This window comes from Salvelinus alpinus, chromosome 4, assembly GCF_045679555.1.
Source record: "Salvelinus alpinus chromosome 4, SLU_Salpinus.1, whole genome shotgun sequence".
In the NCBI taxonomy this organism is placed as follows: Eukaryota; Metazoa; Chordata; class Actinopteri; order Salmoniformes; family Salmonidae; genus Salvelinus; species Salvelinus alpinus.
The window spans coordinates 47,237,198-47,255,868 of record NC_092089.1 but is presented as its reverse complement, the minus strand read 5'-3'; the positions used below and the strand labels follow the sequence as shown (position 1 = coordinate 47,255,868).

The window sequence follows — 18,671 nt, the reverse complement described above, 5'->3', positions numbered from 1 at the left end:
GAGAGAGAGAGAGAGAGAGAGAGTAAGAAAACAGACAGAGGAAGAGAGAACAGAGAACAGAGGAAGATAGGTAGTTAAAGAAAGAAGTAAAGAAAGAAAGTTATTAAAAGGAGAGAAAAGGAGGGAAAGATATATAGAAAGTGTGAGAGAGGCGACAGGGAGAGTTTTACACAAAGAAGAGACGGACAGAGAAGAAACCCAGAGAGAGAGAGCGAGGCTGTAGCTGGAAAATGTAGATAGACACCTTGGAGAGAAGAGAAGCACGCAGAAGGGCCAGCGCTCAAGTAGAGTAGAGAGGAGATTGTACAGGAGGACGGGAGGAGAAAAGAGGGGAGGAGAGACCGGCAGAACCAGCAAGACGAGAGAGAGAGCAGTGTGTGGAGAGAAAGAGAGAGCGAGAGAGACGAAGGAGGGGGACACAGACCACTGTGAGAGGAGGGTGCCGGCTTTGCACGGTAACGGCTGCAGACACGACACGCAGACAGAGAGACGGACTACAGAGCTGCACACACACACACTCACACAAACACACATAAAGAGTGTGTGAGACATGCCCAGGCTGCTGCCCATGGACACACACAACCTGGCAGGGCATCCGAGAGGACATACAGACCCCTATGTCTAAGGAGTCATGGAGAGCAGCATGTTTTTCGGTGAGTTTGTGTGTGTGCGTGTGTTTGTGTGGCATTAGCAGTGCATACATCATCTTCAGAGATGGAGCGGATGGTTTGGTTAACGTAAAAGGAAGGAAAGTGTGAAGTTCCACACTTACTAGATTTGACACGGTTGGATAAGCCCTAGGCACCGTGTCTATTCCCCCTAGCCATGATCCATCCTGCCAGACTAGATCCATGTGTGGGGTTGAAAGTCCAAGGTTTGGATTTCATCTCACATGTTTTATAGACTCTCGCTGATGTGTTTATAGCGAAGGAATTCAAAGAAGGACAAAGCTAGCTCACGGTCGGCTTTGAGAGCCGCTTGATATGCTGTCTAGAATAGTTTGAGAAATGAAGGAATTAGACTTCTTCCATTAGATTCGTGTTTGATGAGAGGCTTAGGCAGACTTAAAGCAGGAGTGCTTTCCTTTCAAGTGCTCTTCACATCGCTGGCTTACATTCTCACGTTAGATGAATAATTGCATTGATTCTTGCCGCAGCAAATTACACTGCAAACCTTATAGAGTGAGATTCTGACATCATAAGGGGTTCATTATACATCATGCTGATGACAAGACTTATAATGCATTATAACTGCATTACAATGCATTACACCTGCGGGCTTTAAGTAAAGTGTTACAGAGAGTTTTTGTTTTGGAGCCAGGTGACATTGTGAGCAGACTGTTAATGTGTCCTTTAGGAAAGAGGTTATGATGTAGGATGTGTGTCAGGTGTGATGTATTAGCTCTCAGAGACCTGTGACTGCTGGTTGTCTGGCAGGTGTTCAGCCACAGGAGTATTTTTTGTTGTTGTATCTTATTCGGATCACCATTAGCTGTCGCTGAAGCAGCAGCTACTCTTCCTGGGGTCCACACAAAACATAAAACATGACGTAATACAGAATATCAGTAGAAAAGAACAGCTCAAGGACTGAACGACACACTGAGAATAAGAAGAATAGTACACACATTACTGACAGTTACACACACATCAGTACATATACATATGCCTCAAAGCCTAAGTGCTGTGCGTGTTGTTTTATTTGTTTGCTTGAATATTTTGATAGAAGGGAGTTATTGGCTCTATATGATCATGGATCTATATAATACTGTGTTGCCTTGAATTCATTCTGGATTTGGTTACTTTAAAGAGACCCCTGGTGGCATGTCTGCTGGGGTAAGTATGTCTGTCAGAGCTATATGTAAGTTGATTATACAGACCATTTGGAATTTTCTACACAATAATATTTCTCACAGAAACAAGAATTGATGCAGTCAATCTCTCCTGTACTGATATGCATACTGTTGACATTAGCCCTCTGTGTACATTGAAGGGCAAGGAGTTTTGATGTAGTGGGGACGTGACTGGTCTGGTGTCCTTGGTCTGTGGAGTCACCTCCCTGGTGCCGGCTCAGCCTCGTGACTCATCAGCTTTAGTCAACACACAGGCCCACCTAGAGACAGGGGTAGCCTGTCGGTAGTGACGATATGGTGTTGAAACGCAGTTTTGTCACTTTTGTCAAATGTACAAGAAGTGCATTGTGAATAAAATAATCAAAAGTATATTATGTCTGGAATTATTTTGTTCTTGTACTAATGCCTAATGCCATCATCGATAAACAGCAGCCTCTGATTGGGAACCATACCAGGCCAACATAGAAACAAACACCCTAGATACAACACCCCCCCTAGTCACACCCCGACCTAACCAAAATAGAGAATAAAAAGGCTCTCTATGGTCAGGGCGTGACATTACACCCCCCTCCCCCCCAAAGGTCTCCGGACTTCGGCCGCAAAACCTGAAACCAACTGGGGAGGGTAGGGGGGGTGACTAGTGTCGGTGGCGGCCGAGACCACGGGTTCGGCCATGGAGCTGGGTTGTACGCTGCACCCGGACTGGGCACCGGCGCCGAAGAAGGCTCCGGCCATGGAGCTGAGTTGACTGCCATGCCTGGACTGGGCACCGGCGCAGAGGAAGGCTCCTCCCATGGAGCGGGACTGGATGCCGTGCCTGTACTGGATATCGGCGCAGAGGAAGGCTCCTGCCATGGAGCTGGACTGGATGCCGTGCCTGGACTGGATATCGGCGCAGAGGAAGGCTCCTGCCATGGAGCTGGACTGGACGCCGTGCTCGGACTGGGCATCGGCACAGAGGAAGGCTCCTGCCCTGGAGCTGGAGGTTCTGGCCTGTGGACTGTCGCAGGAGGTTCCGGACCGTGGACCATCGCAGGAGGTTCCGGACCATGGACGGTCTCAGGAGGTTCCGGACTGTGGACCGTCGTTGGAGGTTCCGGACTGTGAAACGTGGCCGGAAGCTCTGGACTGTGAACCGTCGCCGGAAGCTCTGGACTGGGGACCGTCGCTGGAAGCTCTGGACTGGGGACCGTCGCCTGACGCTCTGGACTGGGGAGGCGCACTGGAGGCCTGATGCGTGGGGCCGGCACAGGTGGCACCGGACTGGTGACACGCACTTCAGGGCGAGTGCGGGGAGCAGGTACAGGACGTACCTGACTGGGAAGGCGCTCTTGAGGGAGAGTGCGAGGAGCAGGCACAGGACATACTGGACTGGGGACACGCACTTCAGGGAGAGTGCGAGGAGGAGGCACAGGACGTACTGGGCTGTGGAGGCGCACTTGAGGCCTGGTGCGTAGAGCTGGCACAGATGGTGCCGGAATGATGACACACTCCGCACGGTGAGAGCGGGGAGCTGGCGCAGGACGTACTGGGCTGTGGAGGCGCACTGGAGACCTCTTGCGTAGGGCCTGCACAAATTGTACCGGAATGGTGACACACACTTCAGGGCGAGTACATGGAGGAAAGACAGGACGTACGGACTGGGGAGGTGCACTGGAGCCCAGATGCGTGAAACTGGTGTAAATGACACCGGACTGGTGTCACGCTCCTCAGCACGCCCACGCTGCAGCACTCTCATCGCCACCACCTCTCGCCGGAATCTTTCATCGAGATCCTCCTTCGACTCCCTGACGGTCTCTGGCTCATTCCTCGGCTCCGCCGACCACCCCATGTGCCACCCCCCCCAAATGTTGTGGGGCTGTTCTCCCTTCTCTCCCTGCGTCTGCTTCCACGGAAGGCTTTCGTCTCCAGCCATAATTTCCTACCAAGTCCAGGATGTCTTCTCCTCCTTTATATATACCTTCTCTTCCCGGGCACGCTGCTAGGTCCTGTTGTGGTGGGATCTTCTGTCACGATCGTTGTACGAACTGGAAATATACTCAGACCAACGTGCAGCGTGATTTGGGTTCCACATGTTTAATAAAGGAAACTCACAAAAATAAAAAACAGCAAACGAAACGTGAAGTCATGGAGTGCTCACAGGCAACTAAACACAAACAAGATCCCACAAAAACCAGTGGTGAAATGGCTGCCTAAATATGATTCCCAATCAGAGACAACGATAAACAGCTGCCTCTGATTGGGAACCATACCAGGCCAACATAGAAACAAACACCCTAGATACAACACCCCCCCTAGTCACACCCCGACCTAACCAAAATAGAGAATATAAAAGGCTCTCTGTGGTCAGGGCGTGACAGTCATTGCATAATGGAGGAAAAGGGAGGAAGGAAGCTTGTTAGGTTTTGGTTGTGGAGAACGTGCGTTGCTTAAGCATTTGTGGATGAAGATATTAATATAGTTTGCATAATATGTTAAACTATAAACAAAGCTAAATTAGCTGTTGTGTCAGTGATAGAATACTTTTAGAATACAAATCCAAGTTTGTGGTTTTCCTCAAAGATGTTTTTGGTTGAAAACTTTTTGAATATGCATTTTGAATGATATAAATTCTCATGTCACATAATACTTCTACAAATCCCTACGAATTTGATCCCTTAGAATTTCCGATGGGAAAAAAGAAACAAAAATCAAGGGGGAGAATACCCCTGTGCCCCCTATGCAAATAACCCTCTTCATGAACCAAATGGATGAAGAAGGCCAATGAAAAGACAGTAACTCAGCAGGAGTAATGTCTCCTAGTGTGAGCTGTAATCATAAAAGGGATTAGTGTTGAGTTGGAGGCCCAGAGCACGTATCTGGTGTATCTGGCCTGGCGGTTGGAGTTTAAGAGCACGTAAACATCTCTTTGGTTAACCTCAGATTACAGAGCACAGTGGAAGTGATTGTTGGATCAAACTCCGAGACAGCTGTGTTTATTAGAGGTTACACCGCGAAAGTCATGACAACAGAGCGGGTTACGTTGGGAGGGTGGGGTTCTAGTGTTAGCCAGGCTATTCTAGTCTGAGCCCGGAGCTAAATGCTAACTGTTAGCAATGCAGCGGAGAGCTTAGTGAAATGGATACAAACATGTAGCCTAGGGGTATATTGGCATAAATGTGTTTCTAACTGACCAATCTTCAAATGTTATTGATTAATAGGAGATTTCAATGTTTCTACATGCTTTGTTGTTTTTGTAAATGGGGTGAAAGCACTGTAACCCCTGCATCTTAATTACAGTGATTGATCCTGAGTGTAATTATATGGTCATGGAATTACAATCAGACAGCCCCTAAGAACACAATGCTGTGAAACACATCTGAATAGACATCATCAGGATATTAATGTTTTTGACACGCAGTTGAACTCATATTTCCCAATAATTGGATTTATATTTGCTCTGTGAAATAGTAGACCGTTGCATCGTACATTCTATAATCCATGACAGCAGTTTTCCGGCTGTGTGGAATCTCGGCCCTTTGGACAGATCTTATCGGAGAGCAGTCGGGATCAGGACCAGGAGAGGTGGAGGTTGGAGAGTGCAGTGGAAGACGATTAATTATTCACGTTAGTCTGTGTCCTTCAGACATCTTTACTCTCGCTCGACACACTGCCGCAGGATTTTAGTCCCAGATAAAGACATTTTTAAGAGGGCCGATATGCAAGGCGCCCACATGCACAGGCATGTATGAAAAGACGCGTGACGCACAACACGTTGACAGATACACATTAAACAAACTTACGAGTACACGTTTACATGTATTTATGAGCAGCACACATATCTATTTTACACATGTTTCAAAACACACCACATGAAAACACACTTGCACACTCCCCATAGGAGAACCCTTTGGTTCCAGGTAGAACCTATTTTGGGTTTCAATATAGGACCGTTTTCAGAGAGGGTTCTACCTGGAACCCAAAAGGGTTCTACCTGGAACCCAAAAGGGTTCTACCTGGAACCAAAAAGGGTTCTCCTGTGGGAACAGCTGAAGAACCCTTTTTCTAAGAGTGTATTATACACAGCTAGAGAGTCTCATACCTAGAGACAGGACTTGCTCAAGGCTACAAGCTCCACTCTTAATACTACAATGAGCCATGAGCCAATATAATGTTCAGGTCAGGGAGTTGAAACACTAGCCTTACATGAGGCTGTGTTAAAAGATGGAACGTCTCCTTGTGTGTTTGTGCATGTTGGGAGATCAGTGTTGCTTTGTTATCCTTCGGAACGGAGGAAGTGAAAATGAACGCATGAGGTTAAAGTGTCTTGTCTCAGTACGCCATCCTGAAATGGGGAAATTGTTTTTTGAGTTACTGCACTCTGTTAGGGGAGACTAAAAGATTGGCTCAAATATTGACCGATGTAATTTGTTCGCTTTTTGTCATTCAGAAGAGCTGAGATGTTGGACTCCTATGTGCCTCTTGTAAGTGCAAACATTTACTGTATAACAATTCCATCACAACCAGATCCATTCTTTCCTTTTTTCTATGGACACGTTTATATTTGAAACACCACAATGGATACTGTAGCTCACTCCTCACTCCTCAACCAGAGTACAGTTCTGGTTGTTTTAATAGGCTGTTTTAACTGCACGTTACATTTCTGCTCGGCAATCTGGCTTGTCTGCAACGTGTTTCCACGGTGACGTCAGGCAACATGTCAGTGGAGGATCCTGCAGGGATGATGGCTGCAGAAGGACATGCTTTGTTAGAGGAGAACTGGGACGTGTCTCCAAATGAGCATCAGCATTTGCTGCTTTCCAACAGATGGCAGTGCTCCTCCGAGCGGAGGGAAAAAAAGACTTGTGGTTTCCCTCCCTCTCTCTCCCTCTTTCCTTTTTACAACTGTTTCTTTTTATTCACCCTTACCATCGCCTGGGGACTTGATGTGGCAAACATCGTTTTTATTTGTCTCAAGCCGGTGTTTTGATATGGTATCTGCGCTTTTAGTCATGCTGGCTCTGAGTTCGTCATGTTGTTAAATGTGCTGTGGTAAAAGTCATCCCTGGTTCTAATTAATGGGTACGGAATGGCTTTCTTTAGTTCCTAATGTTTTGGAAAGCTGCTTTCTAATCCCCTGGTGTTGAAGAAAGGCTCTGATGGTTGTAATTCATGGCTTATAAAGCCCACTCTGGCTTCTCTCATGTAGATGACAATAAAAGTATTTACTTTGGTTTTTCCAGACAGTTTTGCACCCCTTGTTATTGAATCTTCTTAGTTATTGATCTGTCTGGTCCATTGCACTCATTTCATATTTGTAATTAAGAGGATGGTTTCAGCATTAAGACATTTCTCTCTTAAAGATGCACTATGCAGAAAACGCTTCGCCCTTTCCTGGTTGCTAAAATTCGAATAGTTCGCCTAATTTCAGTTTCTCTGGCAAAACAAGCAACTATAGTGTAGAGAATCATTGTACCATCAAAACCGCTGTGAAATGTATTTTCCATGACCAAAAATATTGTATTTTCAGCTGTTTGAAGCTGGTGTACTAAACCGAAAGTAGAAGACTCAAAATCAAAACTTAAGAACGGGAAGCATAGAAATAGTGCACATAGAACATATCTGCCTCTTAGACTTGGTTTCAATAAGAATGACAGATTTATAACTTACATTTATTTCTATGTGAATTTGGTCGGGTCACCCAAAAAGCTCCATATATTGATTGCAGCTTTAAACAGTGCTGATGAGAAGGATTATTAAAGAGTCAAATACAACTGGATAAGGCTGACATGGCATTCCCATGATCCAATTAACATCATACTGTATTTGTCTCTGTAGGCTATGTCTGAATTGTCTCGGTTTATCTATAACTTGTTCAGACTCAGTCCAGAGGCCTTGTTTTCATTAGAAGAGAGGTCACCATAGTTAGAGAAGGCAGACCAATATCAGATTTTTTAAATATTTTATTTAACTAGGCAAGACAGTTAAGAACAAATTCTTATTTACAATGACGGCCTACCCCGGACGACGCTGGGCCAATTGTGCGCCGCCCTATGGGACTCCCAATCACGGCCAGATGTGATACAACCTGGATTCAAACCAGGGACTGTAGTGATGCCTCTTGCACTGAGATGCAGTGCCTTAGACCGCTGTGCCACTCGGGAGCCTCCCAAATACAGTCGGGAGCCCCCCAGATACAAGTGCTCTCATATTTAATCTCATTTGAATCTTACTTTTTTGGTGGTTTGGTCTATGAGACATTTTAAATTTTGCTCATAATATCATACTCTTGTTTAACTGAGAACCACCACAGCACAGACCATCGAACAAGGCCCATTCTCTTTCTTCTCCTCTACAGGTAATGCATGTCAAAATGTCCTCCTGTCGACGCTGATACGTCCTGCTCTACCCACCATCCAGCAGTCTCTGGGCATGAAGCAGTTCCAGCTCCCGTTTCCCCTGGATACGGCCTCAGCAGTCAGCCTCTTCCCCGGCTTCGGCACGGTAAGTCCCGGGTCATGTAATAAGGGTCAGCTCAGGTCATTGGGCATTACGATCCTGGTTAGGTCTGGCTAAGGTCATAAAGTATGGTATCTGATATCGTTGGTGCAATGATTTAGATTTAGTGTGATGACATTCATGTTAGAGGGCATGTGATTTGTCTTTTGAAGTGTGAGCCTCTTTCAAACATTTGACCATACATTTCCAATAATTTCAGCTGCTGATGTAAACAATGATATAGGACAGTCGTAAATGTGTGCACTAAACCAGAGCAGGCAGTCAACCAGGGTAATTTAAAAGAATATATTGGAATTGGGACTCGTTAAATACATTGTATATGAACAGACTTCACACATATCCAATGTGCACTTATTGTAGAAGTTGACTGTATTCTCTTGTACTGTTTTCTTTGTACGCAGATATAAATTACAGGCAAATACTGTATGTGGCCTCATCAGGTTTGAATTTAGCAAAATCATCACAAAATGATGACTAGTGGAAAATATTTGACAGATAAAAGTCTACGGCTTGAGCTTTTTGCCTTTGAATTACGGGGGATAGCTCAATTTAAAGTCTGCTTGAAACAGAACCAGAAATATGGAGCACAGCTGCAGGAAAGCACAGGAGACAAGTGGGGACATCATTACGGAACAAGGCTTGGGTAGTCCAGTTGAAAGCCAGATAGTATCAGGAATGGATTTCGTGAGAAAGTTCAAATTTTGCCTCCATTCCTCTTCTCACCCTCTAATCTGCATTTAACAGACCTTTCAGCATATAATGAGTAATGTACTGGGAAGCCTCCAAATCACGGAAAGCTGATACTGGATTAACATGGGGTAATCACCTCTCCCATGCACTCTCCATTTCTCTCTCTCACACTCTCTCTCGCACTCTCTCTCTCTCTTCTTTCTCTGTGCCCTTGACGTTTAATCACTGGCAGAATGAATGTAGGGTGATTGTAAAAGCTAGCGTTGGCACGATCAACAGCGCTATAAAAGTGTTTATGCACAAGTTATTGTTCCATGTTTGGTTGTGCTGCTTACACTTGCATATATTTTGTATTGGTTTGGTTTCAGGGACATAACAAAGTGGTGATGTCTGTTTCTTGCATGTGGGATGGAACGCTTTTTTATGTGTGTGTCCATTTGAAATGATCCATGGTTAGTTTTGTGTGAAGAGGTTTCACAGCATTGTTGCGAGTGGGATCAATTCAATGTTTTGAAGGAAGAGGCGCGACTCTAACTCACAATTGAAAACTCAATGCTTTATTGGTTTAATTTGAGTTCAAATCGTGACGTTTCGACCGTTAATGCCCTTCATCAGAAAGAAGGGATCAATTCAATCAAATGATTGATGAAGTGGGTCAATAACATGTGTGCTAATCATGCAATGATTTCCAGTGTAAATAGAGAGGTATTGGATGTTATTAAATGTACTATACAAGGTTTAGCTGAAGCTACTTACCATCATCAGCTATTGGAAAGGTAGCAGTTTTATCAGATATAATGTCAGTTTTGCTTATGCGCCTCTAGGGCACAATAAACATTTATGCACTCTGATTCGCAAAGTACAAAAGAATCATATAGACTACGATGATGACTACAGTTTTCCGTTAATCTACTCCGGTGTAATAAAGTGTCAGTGTTCTGGCATGATATTCAGCAGATACATTTTCCACCTTCTTTCCAGACCCGGGGAGTTACGTCCATGACCACACCTGCATCTGATGAGATAGATTCCAGTCTCCTTGCAGCTCTCAGTCAATGTTGTTTTGTAATACAGTATGTGACTGACATCATCAGGATACGTTTCCCCTGAAGGGATAGCAGGAATCTTTTCTCGATGTTTTGTTATACTCCTCCTTGGTTGCTATTCCTTCTTCTTGGGCTGTGATACTTCTCATAATATAGAAATGTGTCCTTGTGTAATATGACAGTGTATATATAATATATGACATAATACATGTTTTTTGACTCATTTGCTGTATAGAAGCTGTGCAACACCCCGCTAATTTCCTTTGCATATTAAATTCTGGGCATTGTGCTGCAGTATTTTATGTTAGAAAGAATTGGTTTGTAGAATCTCCTCTCTGCATTTCCTAGAAAACATTAGGTTTATTTGTCAGGATGAGAAATATTGTTTTTGTAGACAAAGAAACAACAGAGCAGGAAGGCCGTTCACGGCTAAGGTGAAACCAACTGTGAAATAGGTGTAGAACTTTAGATTACAGCAACTGCAGTAGTGATATTGAGCTGGCCAGAGTGAAAGAACAGAAACAAACCAAATAAAAAGAGTTAGAGCTCAACACTCAGCACAGACAGGTGTTGGTTTGGGGGTGTAATGAAAGGAGTGAATGGGAAAAGTAGTTTCCAGTTAAGGGGGCTTTCTTCACCGCTGAAAATACCATGTATCTTGCCAGGGGCCTACATTTGTCTTGAAGAAACAATACAAACTATATTTCCTCTGTAGAGTAATCAGGAATGTGAGTTATTGATTCCTTCTTACCGATCTGCAGGTTGGAAAATTGCTTTGTAGTCCCGGACTGAGAATGACACATGGGTTTCAGCCAGGAGTCCCTCAAGCATCACAACCCATTTCAACCCCCCCTCTAAAAGTAAATTATTCTATCAATACCAGTAATGGAAATGTAGGTTTCAAATGCACTTGCGTATAAGCATACGGCTTTATCTGTTCTTGCTTTGGATGATAAATGATAGCGGAGGAGCGCTGCGTGATTTCAAAAAAGAACAAAGGGCGGAGACTATTTGAAGATTTTTATTTGATTTACGGAAGTCTCGTAACAGCTGATAGATTCTGTAAATTGTATTCCCAGAAGGATAGCAGCTGAAACACCAAAGACGAGAACACAGTGGGGATAAGGACCACCCTGGTGGTGCGCCCTTGCAAATTCCACCTGATGTAAATACAGACTATATGGTTATTGCAATGGTTGCTATCAGTTAGCACTCGGTGCTTTTTAACCTCTGCCCCTAACAGTAGCTTTATGTGGCGAGCGCTCTCTTGACGGTTTCTCCCACGATAACATTTCACTCCCCTGGGTAGCGGCCAGCAGAGCTCTCTCAGTAGGAATGCAGAGATAAACTGTGGAGCTAAAGCCAATTCTTTATGGGGATGCTCTGTGCCAGCAGCTTGCCTGGCAAAGTATTGTTCATAATTGTTCACTTATTTTGTAGTGCTTTCTCTCGTCTCAAGATTTCTCCAAAGTAGGATATTCACAAAATTGATTTAGATGGGACAATTATGTACGTTGTAAAATGTTGTGTGAAAAAGTTGACAAGAAATCCTACTGTACTGTATGTGTTATAGTGCATTCAAGGGTCTATGTAGCCCCAATAGTCTATGATACACAGGTTGATTTATAGTGGATCAACCAATGAACCCTTGAGTTCAAAGTCTTTCATAAGAAGGAAACGTGATTCTGTTGCATTATTAGTTGCTCTTAAAGTGGGCCAAGATGAATAAGAAAAGGTGACAATATATCAATCTTAAACTGTTCATCTGGCAATTTTAAGATGTTCAGCTGTTTTCTGTGTATTACCCAACTGCTCTTTCTCACACCCCAGGTAGAGGCATCTGCCCATTGTGGGGATGTGTGCGTGAGGTTCAGGTCTGCACGGTACCATGTTTCACTGCTAAACCAGAAACAGCTGGGGAGTCACGCAAGCAGTTTGCACCTGCGACACTGATTGTTCCCTAATGTTAAGCACACTTGCCATGTACGGTCCCCGGGAAAGATTTAGCAGAGAAAATATTTTCACACCGAGACAAGGTTGACCCAGTGGATTTACGAGACTGACAATCTTTCAAGACTACATCATCGTTTAGATTGTTAGCCTAGAGCGGCTAGAGGGCTGAACGTGCCTATCGTAGGAGATGTTTTGTGGTCTTTTGCCACACCCTACTTCGAGCTGGGATTCTGTGAACATTTATACTTCCCTTCCGCTGTTATGTGAAATGTTTATGATATGTATTTAAATCTTCCTCCACGGTTATCCCCCTGAGACTCTGAAACATCCTCTGATTTGTACACAAACTACAATATCTAGAGCTCAGTAGTATTACAAACTTCAAAAGATATAATTCCTTGCATTCACAGAAAAAAAATGACCATATCACTTCAGGGCCGGCCTTAACCTTTTGAGGGCCATAGGCGAGAATCTGTTGGGAGGCCCCTCCACCTCGCGGGCAAAAGTAGTTTTAGAATTAGATTTAGTTTTAAAGTAAATTTCCTGCAATTCTACACATTTTGCCATGGAGCTGAGAGAAAACTTAGGAATTTTATAGCACATTTCATGCAATTCTACTCGTTTTGCCATGAGGCGGAGAGAAAAATGTGCAGTTCTACAGATAATTTCCTGCAATTCTATATATTTTGCCATGGGGTGGAAAGAAATTTGTGCAGTTTTGAAGCTAATTGAAATCCATGTCTTAAACATTGCTACGTTTCTGAAATAGCAACAAAAAAACTTGTAATCTGCTTGACACAATGTTACTTACCTTACAGATAACAAAGTCAGCTAATTTACACTCCATTCATATGCAAATATGTTTGATTCATACACTGGCTTGTCTGGTTGGCATGTTTTTATTTTAAGCTGCCCGTCCCTTATCCACACTGAAATAATATTATTTCAGTAGTCCTCTATTATGATAAAAATATATCTATCTATCTCGCATAGTTCATTAGTACACCCTTGTGGTTGAATATATATGTACCTATTGTAGGTCCCAGGATACAACAATGAATAATGTTGAACTAGGGATACCTTAAAATTTACAACAACAAACACCTTGTGAAACAGCTGTGAAAACCAACCTGGCAATATTTTAAGATTTAAATATATAAACTTTAATCTTTTTTTGGTTCAGTTGTGTCATTCATTTATTTTCACCAGATTTTTTGGAACACTCACATGGCAGTCATAGACTGAAATACTGAATTCTCATGTGTGTGGAATAGAGAGGAAGTGGGTGCTGTGTGGATGGGAGGTTCTACCTGTCACTTGTTCTCAACAGGCAGCCAATCTCGGAAGGGGGACTTGAAGAGGGAGACTTCAAAGTCCAGGCACTGCTGCTCTCTTTGTTCTGAGTGTTTGCAGTGCTAGTGTATTATGTGCCCAGTATGATGAAGCAAGAACACTTTCTTAACAGATAATGACAACAACAGTAGCCGTAGATGTAATGAATAGTTGGAGGGTGGTTGGTAAGGGAGGACATCCGGTAAATCCACGTTTGGGTGTTAGGCAGAACCCCTAGGTCCTGGAGAACAGGAGCAGAGTAAAGGGAACAGGGTCGGAGACAGAGACATAAACAAGCAAACACACAGGTTACATTTAATGTGATGGATTAGTGCAGTGTTATAAATGGAAGAAATGTAATTTTAAACAGTTTTTGAAGGTATAACCTACCTCAAGCTGGTCCCCCTCAAGCTGGTCCCCCTCCGACTCAGAGCACAGAGAATCAGACTGATACAAACTCAATGGCTCTGTTGGGTGAGATACCTCCTGGGTATCGATAATCGATAGTTGTATAGTCATTCGGAGAGGTAAATGAAGGAGGTACATTTTTATAAGCTTTCTCAAATGTCAACCAAAGCTTAACATACTTTGTCTCATGGGCTTCACCAAAGTGTAGGCTTTCAGTGGTCGACCGTCCAACCACTCCAACTGGAGAAGATTGTTGGCTTCCACCGAGGTAACTCTAGGAAGACAAAGAGAAAAAATCTGCGTCAGGTTATTTTGTGTGCAAATGCAAATAGTTATTATCTGAGATTTTTATATTCACCTTAACAGATGGTGACCCCAGCTAGGAGCGAAAGAGCAGCGAGGTTTCCCAGGTCTCGTCTTCCTTCCGTCCTTCTTCCGAACCAAGTCATTTGCCTCCACATCCTTCTCAGCCCGTGCCTGAAGGTGGTCCTCGAAGGCGTTCTGATCTGGTTCGACAACTTCCACCACATCAGGTGGAGTTTCAGTGATCTGAAAGTATGTTATACAAAAATAGCAATAGACAAATAACACTAAGTCAATCACAAATTTTAAAGACTACAGTATATGCAATAATTGTATATACAGTACTATTGCATTGTTTACCTCAGTCAACAGCTGCCGCTACCGTCCGTACATCAGGCGATCGGCGAGTACTCTGTGGAGGCCTGGACGCTGCTGTTGTGTGCAAAGAGAATTACCTTCAGGTTGTCCTCCCACCGTTCCTGGTACCGTCAAGGGATTTGCCCATGGCAATCTTGAGGGTCTGGTTGGTCCGTTCATCCAAAACCTGAAGAAGGGGGTAGGAAAGGGATATCTATTGACAATGTAAGATATTGAAATATGTCTTATGTACCATCAAATACAATTAAAAAAACCCGAATATAACCAATAACATCCGTACCTTGTTTCACTCAAGATGGCCTCAGGAGAACTGTGGGTGTTGAAGATGTCCATCATCACCTTGAGGTGGCCTCGCCAGTCTCGTTCTTGATTGGTATCATACAAAACAAAAATCTATTTTTGGTTCCAAGCACCGTTTTTAATAGGTTACAGAAGGAATTTAGAGTTAAGCACATTCTCTTCCTTTACTGACCTTAATGGATATTGCTTCCACCCACTTGGTGAAGTGATCGGTCGCTGTCAGACAACAGCTGTTGCCATTCCTGGATTTTGTGAAGGGTCCGATTAAGTACACCCCTAACATTTAGAGTGTTAGAGAGAAGATAATTTTATTCTTACCCGTATCTGTGTAATGCAGTATGCAGATTTTCATATTTGTAAGAATACTAACACACACACACACGCACACGCACACGCACACGCACACGCACACGCACACGCACACGCACACGCACACGCACACGCACACGCACACACACACACACACACACACACACACTATAATAAATAAAGCAAGCATTACAAAACAACTTATCAGGGCAAAAATTGTATTGTTACACTTACTGATCATGGTGAAACAACTTTGATGGGCTTGTCGTGTCTCTGACTTCTTTAATGAGATGACATGCTATTTTCAAATTGATTACCTAACGTGTAATTGATTTTGTGATTGAATTAAACCATGCAACAGTTAAACCATTAATAACCTGGGGCACCACAGAAGCATTAGTTTATATAGAGTGTCTATCTCCCGAATCCACTCCTAAAGATCTGAAGATCTTTTATATCAATAGCAGTCAATCAGTCATGAATTATTCTTTACCAAATATCAGTCTCATCTGAACGTCATAAAATTCTTGGTTATCTGCACAAACCCAGCCTTTACTTATGAGTAATCCGTACACAAATTGGCTCAATTATTTATTTACTAAGTAATTAAACAATTACAGAATATACAATACATAATAACATTATACAGTAAATACCGTCCCTAGTGGACTAAACAAAAACAGTTTGGTTATAACACAATAGATTCAGAGAGAAGAGAAGGGGGTTTTGGAAGGAAAACTAAGGACCATGGGTCTCTATCAGACCTGGGAAGCTATTCTCACATAAATACATATGCCGCTAACGATCGCTCATTCGGAAAAGCAATGCATTGTATTTACGTGAAGCTGGCTTCAAGAGTTGAGCTGGTGATGTGAGGCTCTGGTTTTCCCAGTCAATGTCGCCATCGTCCTTTGAGGAATCTTCCGTTTCATCGTTTGAGAGGTTCACGTGGTCTGAGAGGTTCATCTCACTCTGGAGATGCTTCCTCGTCGGTCAGTGTTCTCGTACTGGATTTGTGCATACGTTCAGCTGCAGTCTGATATATGCTAGTTTAGTATGCGCTTCTTCTTTAGGTGATCAATAGTTCAGAGTTCATACCATTTCACGTGTGGAGCAAGCTCTCACGTTTCCTGGCCTATATAGTTATACAAATTCAAAAAGGCACTCGCACATCTGAGCAATCTTATTTGCAGGTGCATGGCAACAATTGAACAAGATGAAGGAAAAAGGAAACCGCACACTGCTCTTGATAGTATCACCGATATTAAATAAGCTTACGTATCGGCCACACGGCCTTCGTCAGAGCTTTTGGGATTTTTTGAAAGTTGCACCCTTATGTAGACCTGGCCCCACCCACATCCGTTCTACACATCGAAGGGGGTTGGAGGCAAAGGAAAATAAATAAGTGCTACCAAATATAACAATGTGCATTTCATAAATATTACAAAAGTGTATAAATAAGGCGTATTGAACACTTCTGTATAATCTCAATGAGGACATAGCAAGTTCATTAGTCATTGGGTACATCATATGAAAAACGTCAGAATAATCTACAAGAGACACACATTTCATGTTCCAATTCACAGCATAACATACAAAGGCATTTCATCATTAAGTCCTTTTGGAAACAATGTCTGGAGGGTGAAAATCCAAAAACATTCTCTTTTACTCAGAGTATTATTAATATCACCTCCCCTGTCTGATATCTTAACTTTCTCTATGCCACAAAATCTAAAGGTGGAAATGTCATGCTTCATGTCATTGAAATGTACAGCGACTGGATAATCCCTGTCGTTTCTCCTGATTGAACTTTTATGTTCACTAATTCTCTGTTTGAGAGAGCGGGTGGTTTTACCGACATAACAGAGCCCACATGGACATTTAATAATGTAAATAACATGGGTGGTGGAACACGTAATAATGTCATTTATTTGGAACCTTTTTCCTGTGTGTGGGTGACAGAAATATTGACACTTCATCATATTGTTGCACTGTGCGCATCCTCTGCATTTATAGCTACCATTTGGTAGAGGGCGTAAAAGTGCTTGGCTAATTTTCTTAAGTGGCTGGCAGTTGGCATGAACCAATTTATCGCGTAAATTGCGACCTCTCCTATACACAATACGTGGTGGATATTTAAATTCAGCCGGCAAAGCTGGGTCCGATGATAAAATATGCCAGTGTTTCTTGACCACCTCTCCCACTTTTCGCGAATTCAAAGTATATGTAGTTGTGAACATTACGGAGTGTTCTGTAGCTTTAGCGGGTCTTTTTTGTAGCAGTTCATCTCGTGTTTTTTCCAATGCCAAGTTATGAGCTTCATCCACACATTGTGACGAATAGCCTCTTTTTAGAAACCTCATGCGCATCTCCGCTGCTTTTTCTAGATAATCCTCTGTGGAGTGGCATATACGGCGCAGTCTAAAAAATTGGCTTCTTGGAAGTCCTCTTTTTAATGGCTCAGGGTGGAAGCTGTCACCCTGTAATAGAGTATTTCTGTCCGTTTCTTTTCTATATAGACTTGTAAACAAGGTTCCATTTGATTTCTCAATCCACATATCGAGATAATGAACACGTTTAGTGTCACGTTCAATAGTGAATTTGAGATTGGGGTCAATGTCATTGAGTAGTGCCATAAAGTCTGACAGTTCTTCTTCAGTTCCTACCCATATACAAAAAATGTCATCAATATATCGATACCACTTAAGGACTTTATTCAAAAATGGATTCTCGTTTTCATTATTAACAAAACGTTCTTCAAAAAGACCCATATAGAGGTTGGCATAGCTCGGAGCAAATGTAGAGCCCATCGATGTTCCATTAGTTTGGAGATAGTATTCATCATCAAACCTGAAATAGTTGTACGTCAAAACATATTCAGCCAACTCTAGAATGAAGTTTGTTGGTGGATATTCATTAGTATCTCTGTCTCCCAAATAGTGTGCTAGTGCTGCCAGCCCCCCCACATGGGGAATGCTGGTATAAAGACTCTCGACATCTAATGTGACCAAAATACAGTCTTCTTTTAAACCCGTTATTGGTGAGATCTTGTTTATGAAGTCTATAGAGTCCTTTACATATGATGGCAATGATTGCACATGAGATTTAATAAAAGAGTCTACAAAGTTTGACAATGGCTCTAGCATTGAGTCTATTCCTGCAACCACTGGTCTGCCTGGATAGTTGCCTTGTTGTGTTTTAGGTTTGTGTAATTTCGGTAAAATGTATAAGCATGGACGTATGGCACATTTGCAACAAGGATATTCATATTCAGGTTTTGAGATAAGGTTGTTTAATAGGGCTTGCTCCAAATTAGAGCAAATATCCCTTTGGAACACCTGTGTGGGATCAACACTCAGTTTTCTATAGAAACGTTCATTGCTGAGTTGTCTCTGAATTTCTTCTTTATATTTGTCATAGTCTAAAACAACCACAGCACCACCCTTGTCTGCAGGTTTTATAACCAAAGATGAATCTTTCATTAATTCTTTGAGTGCCAGTTCTTCTGTTCTAGTGAGATTCTTCTGAATATGTTTTGTTTGTCTTGTATATACTGACATGGCTTCTTGTTCGACTAACCTACAATAGGTATTAATCGAGGAGTT

At 42.8% G+C, this 18,671-nt stretch overlaps 1 protein-coding gene across 1 annotated transcript in view; it reads left to right on the top strand.

Moving 5' to 3' along the window:
* Positions 1 to 262: 262 nt before the first annotated feature.
* Positions 263 to 18,671, top strand: part of LOC139573764 (zinc finger protein 385D-like) — a 42,770-nt gene continuing 24,361 nt past the window's right edge. Inside the window, exons 1-2 of the mRNA XM_071397599.1 lie at positions 263 to 653; positions 8,187 to 8,332. Coding sequence (XP_071253700.1) covers positions 632 to 653; positions 8,187 to 8,332 — 168 coding nt within the window. The 5' untranslated portion in view covers positions 263 to 631. The remainder of the gene's footprint in view (positions 654 to 8,186; positions 8,333 to 18,671) is intronic.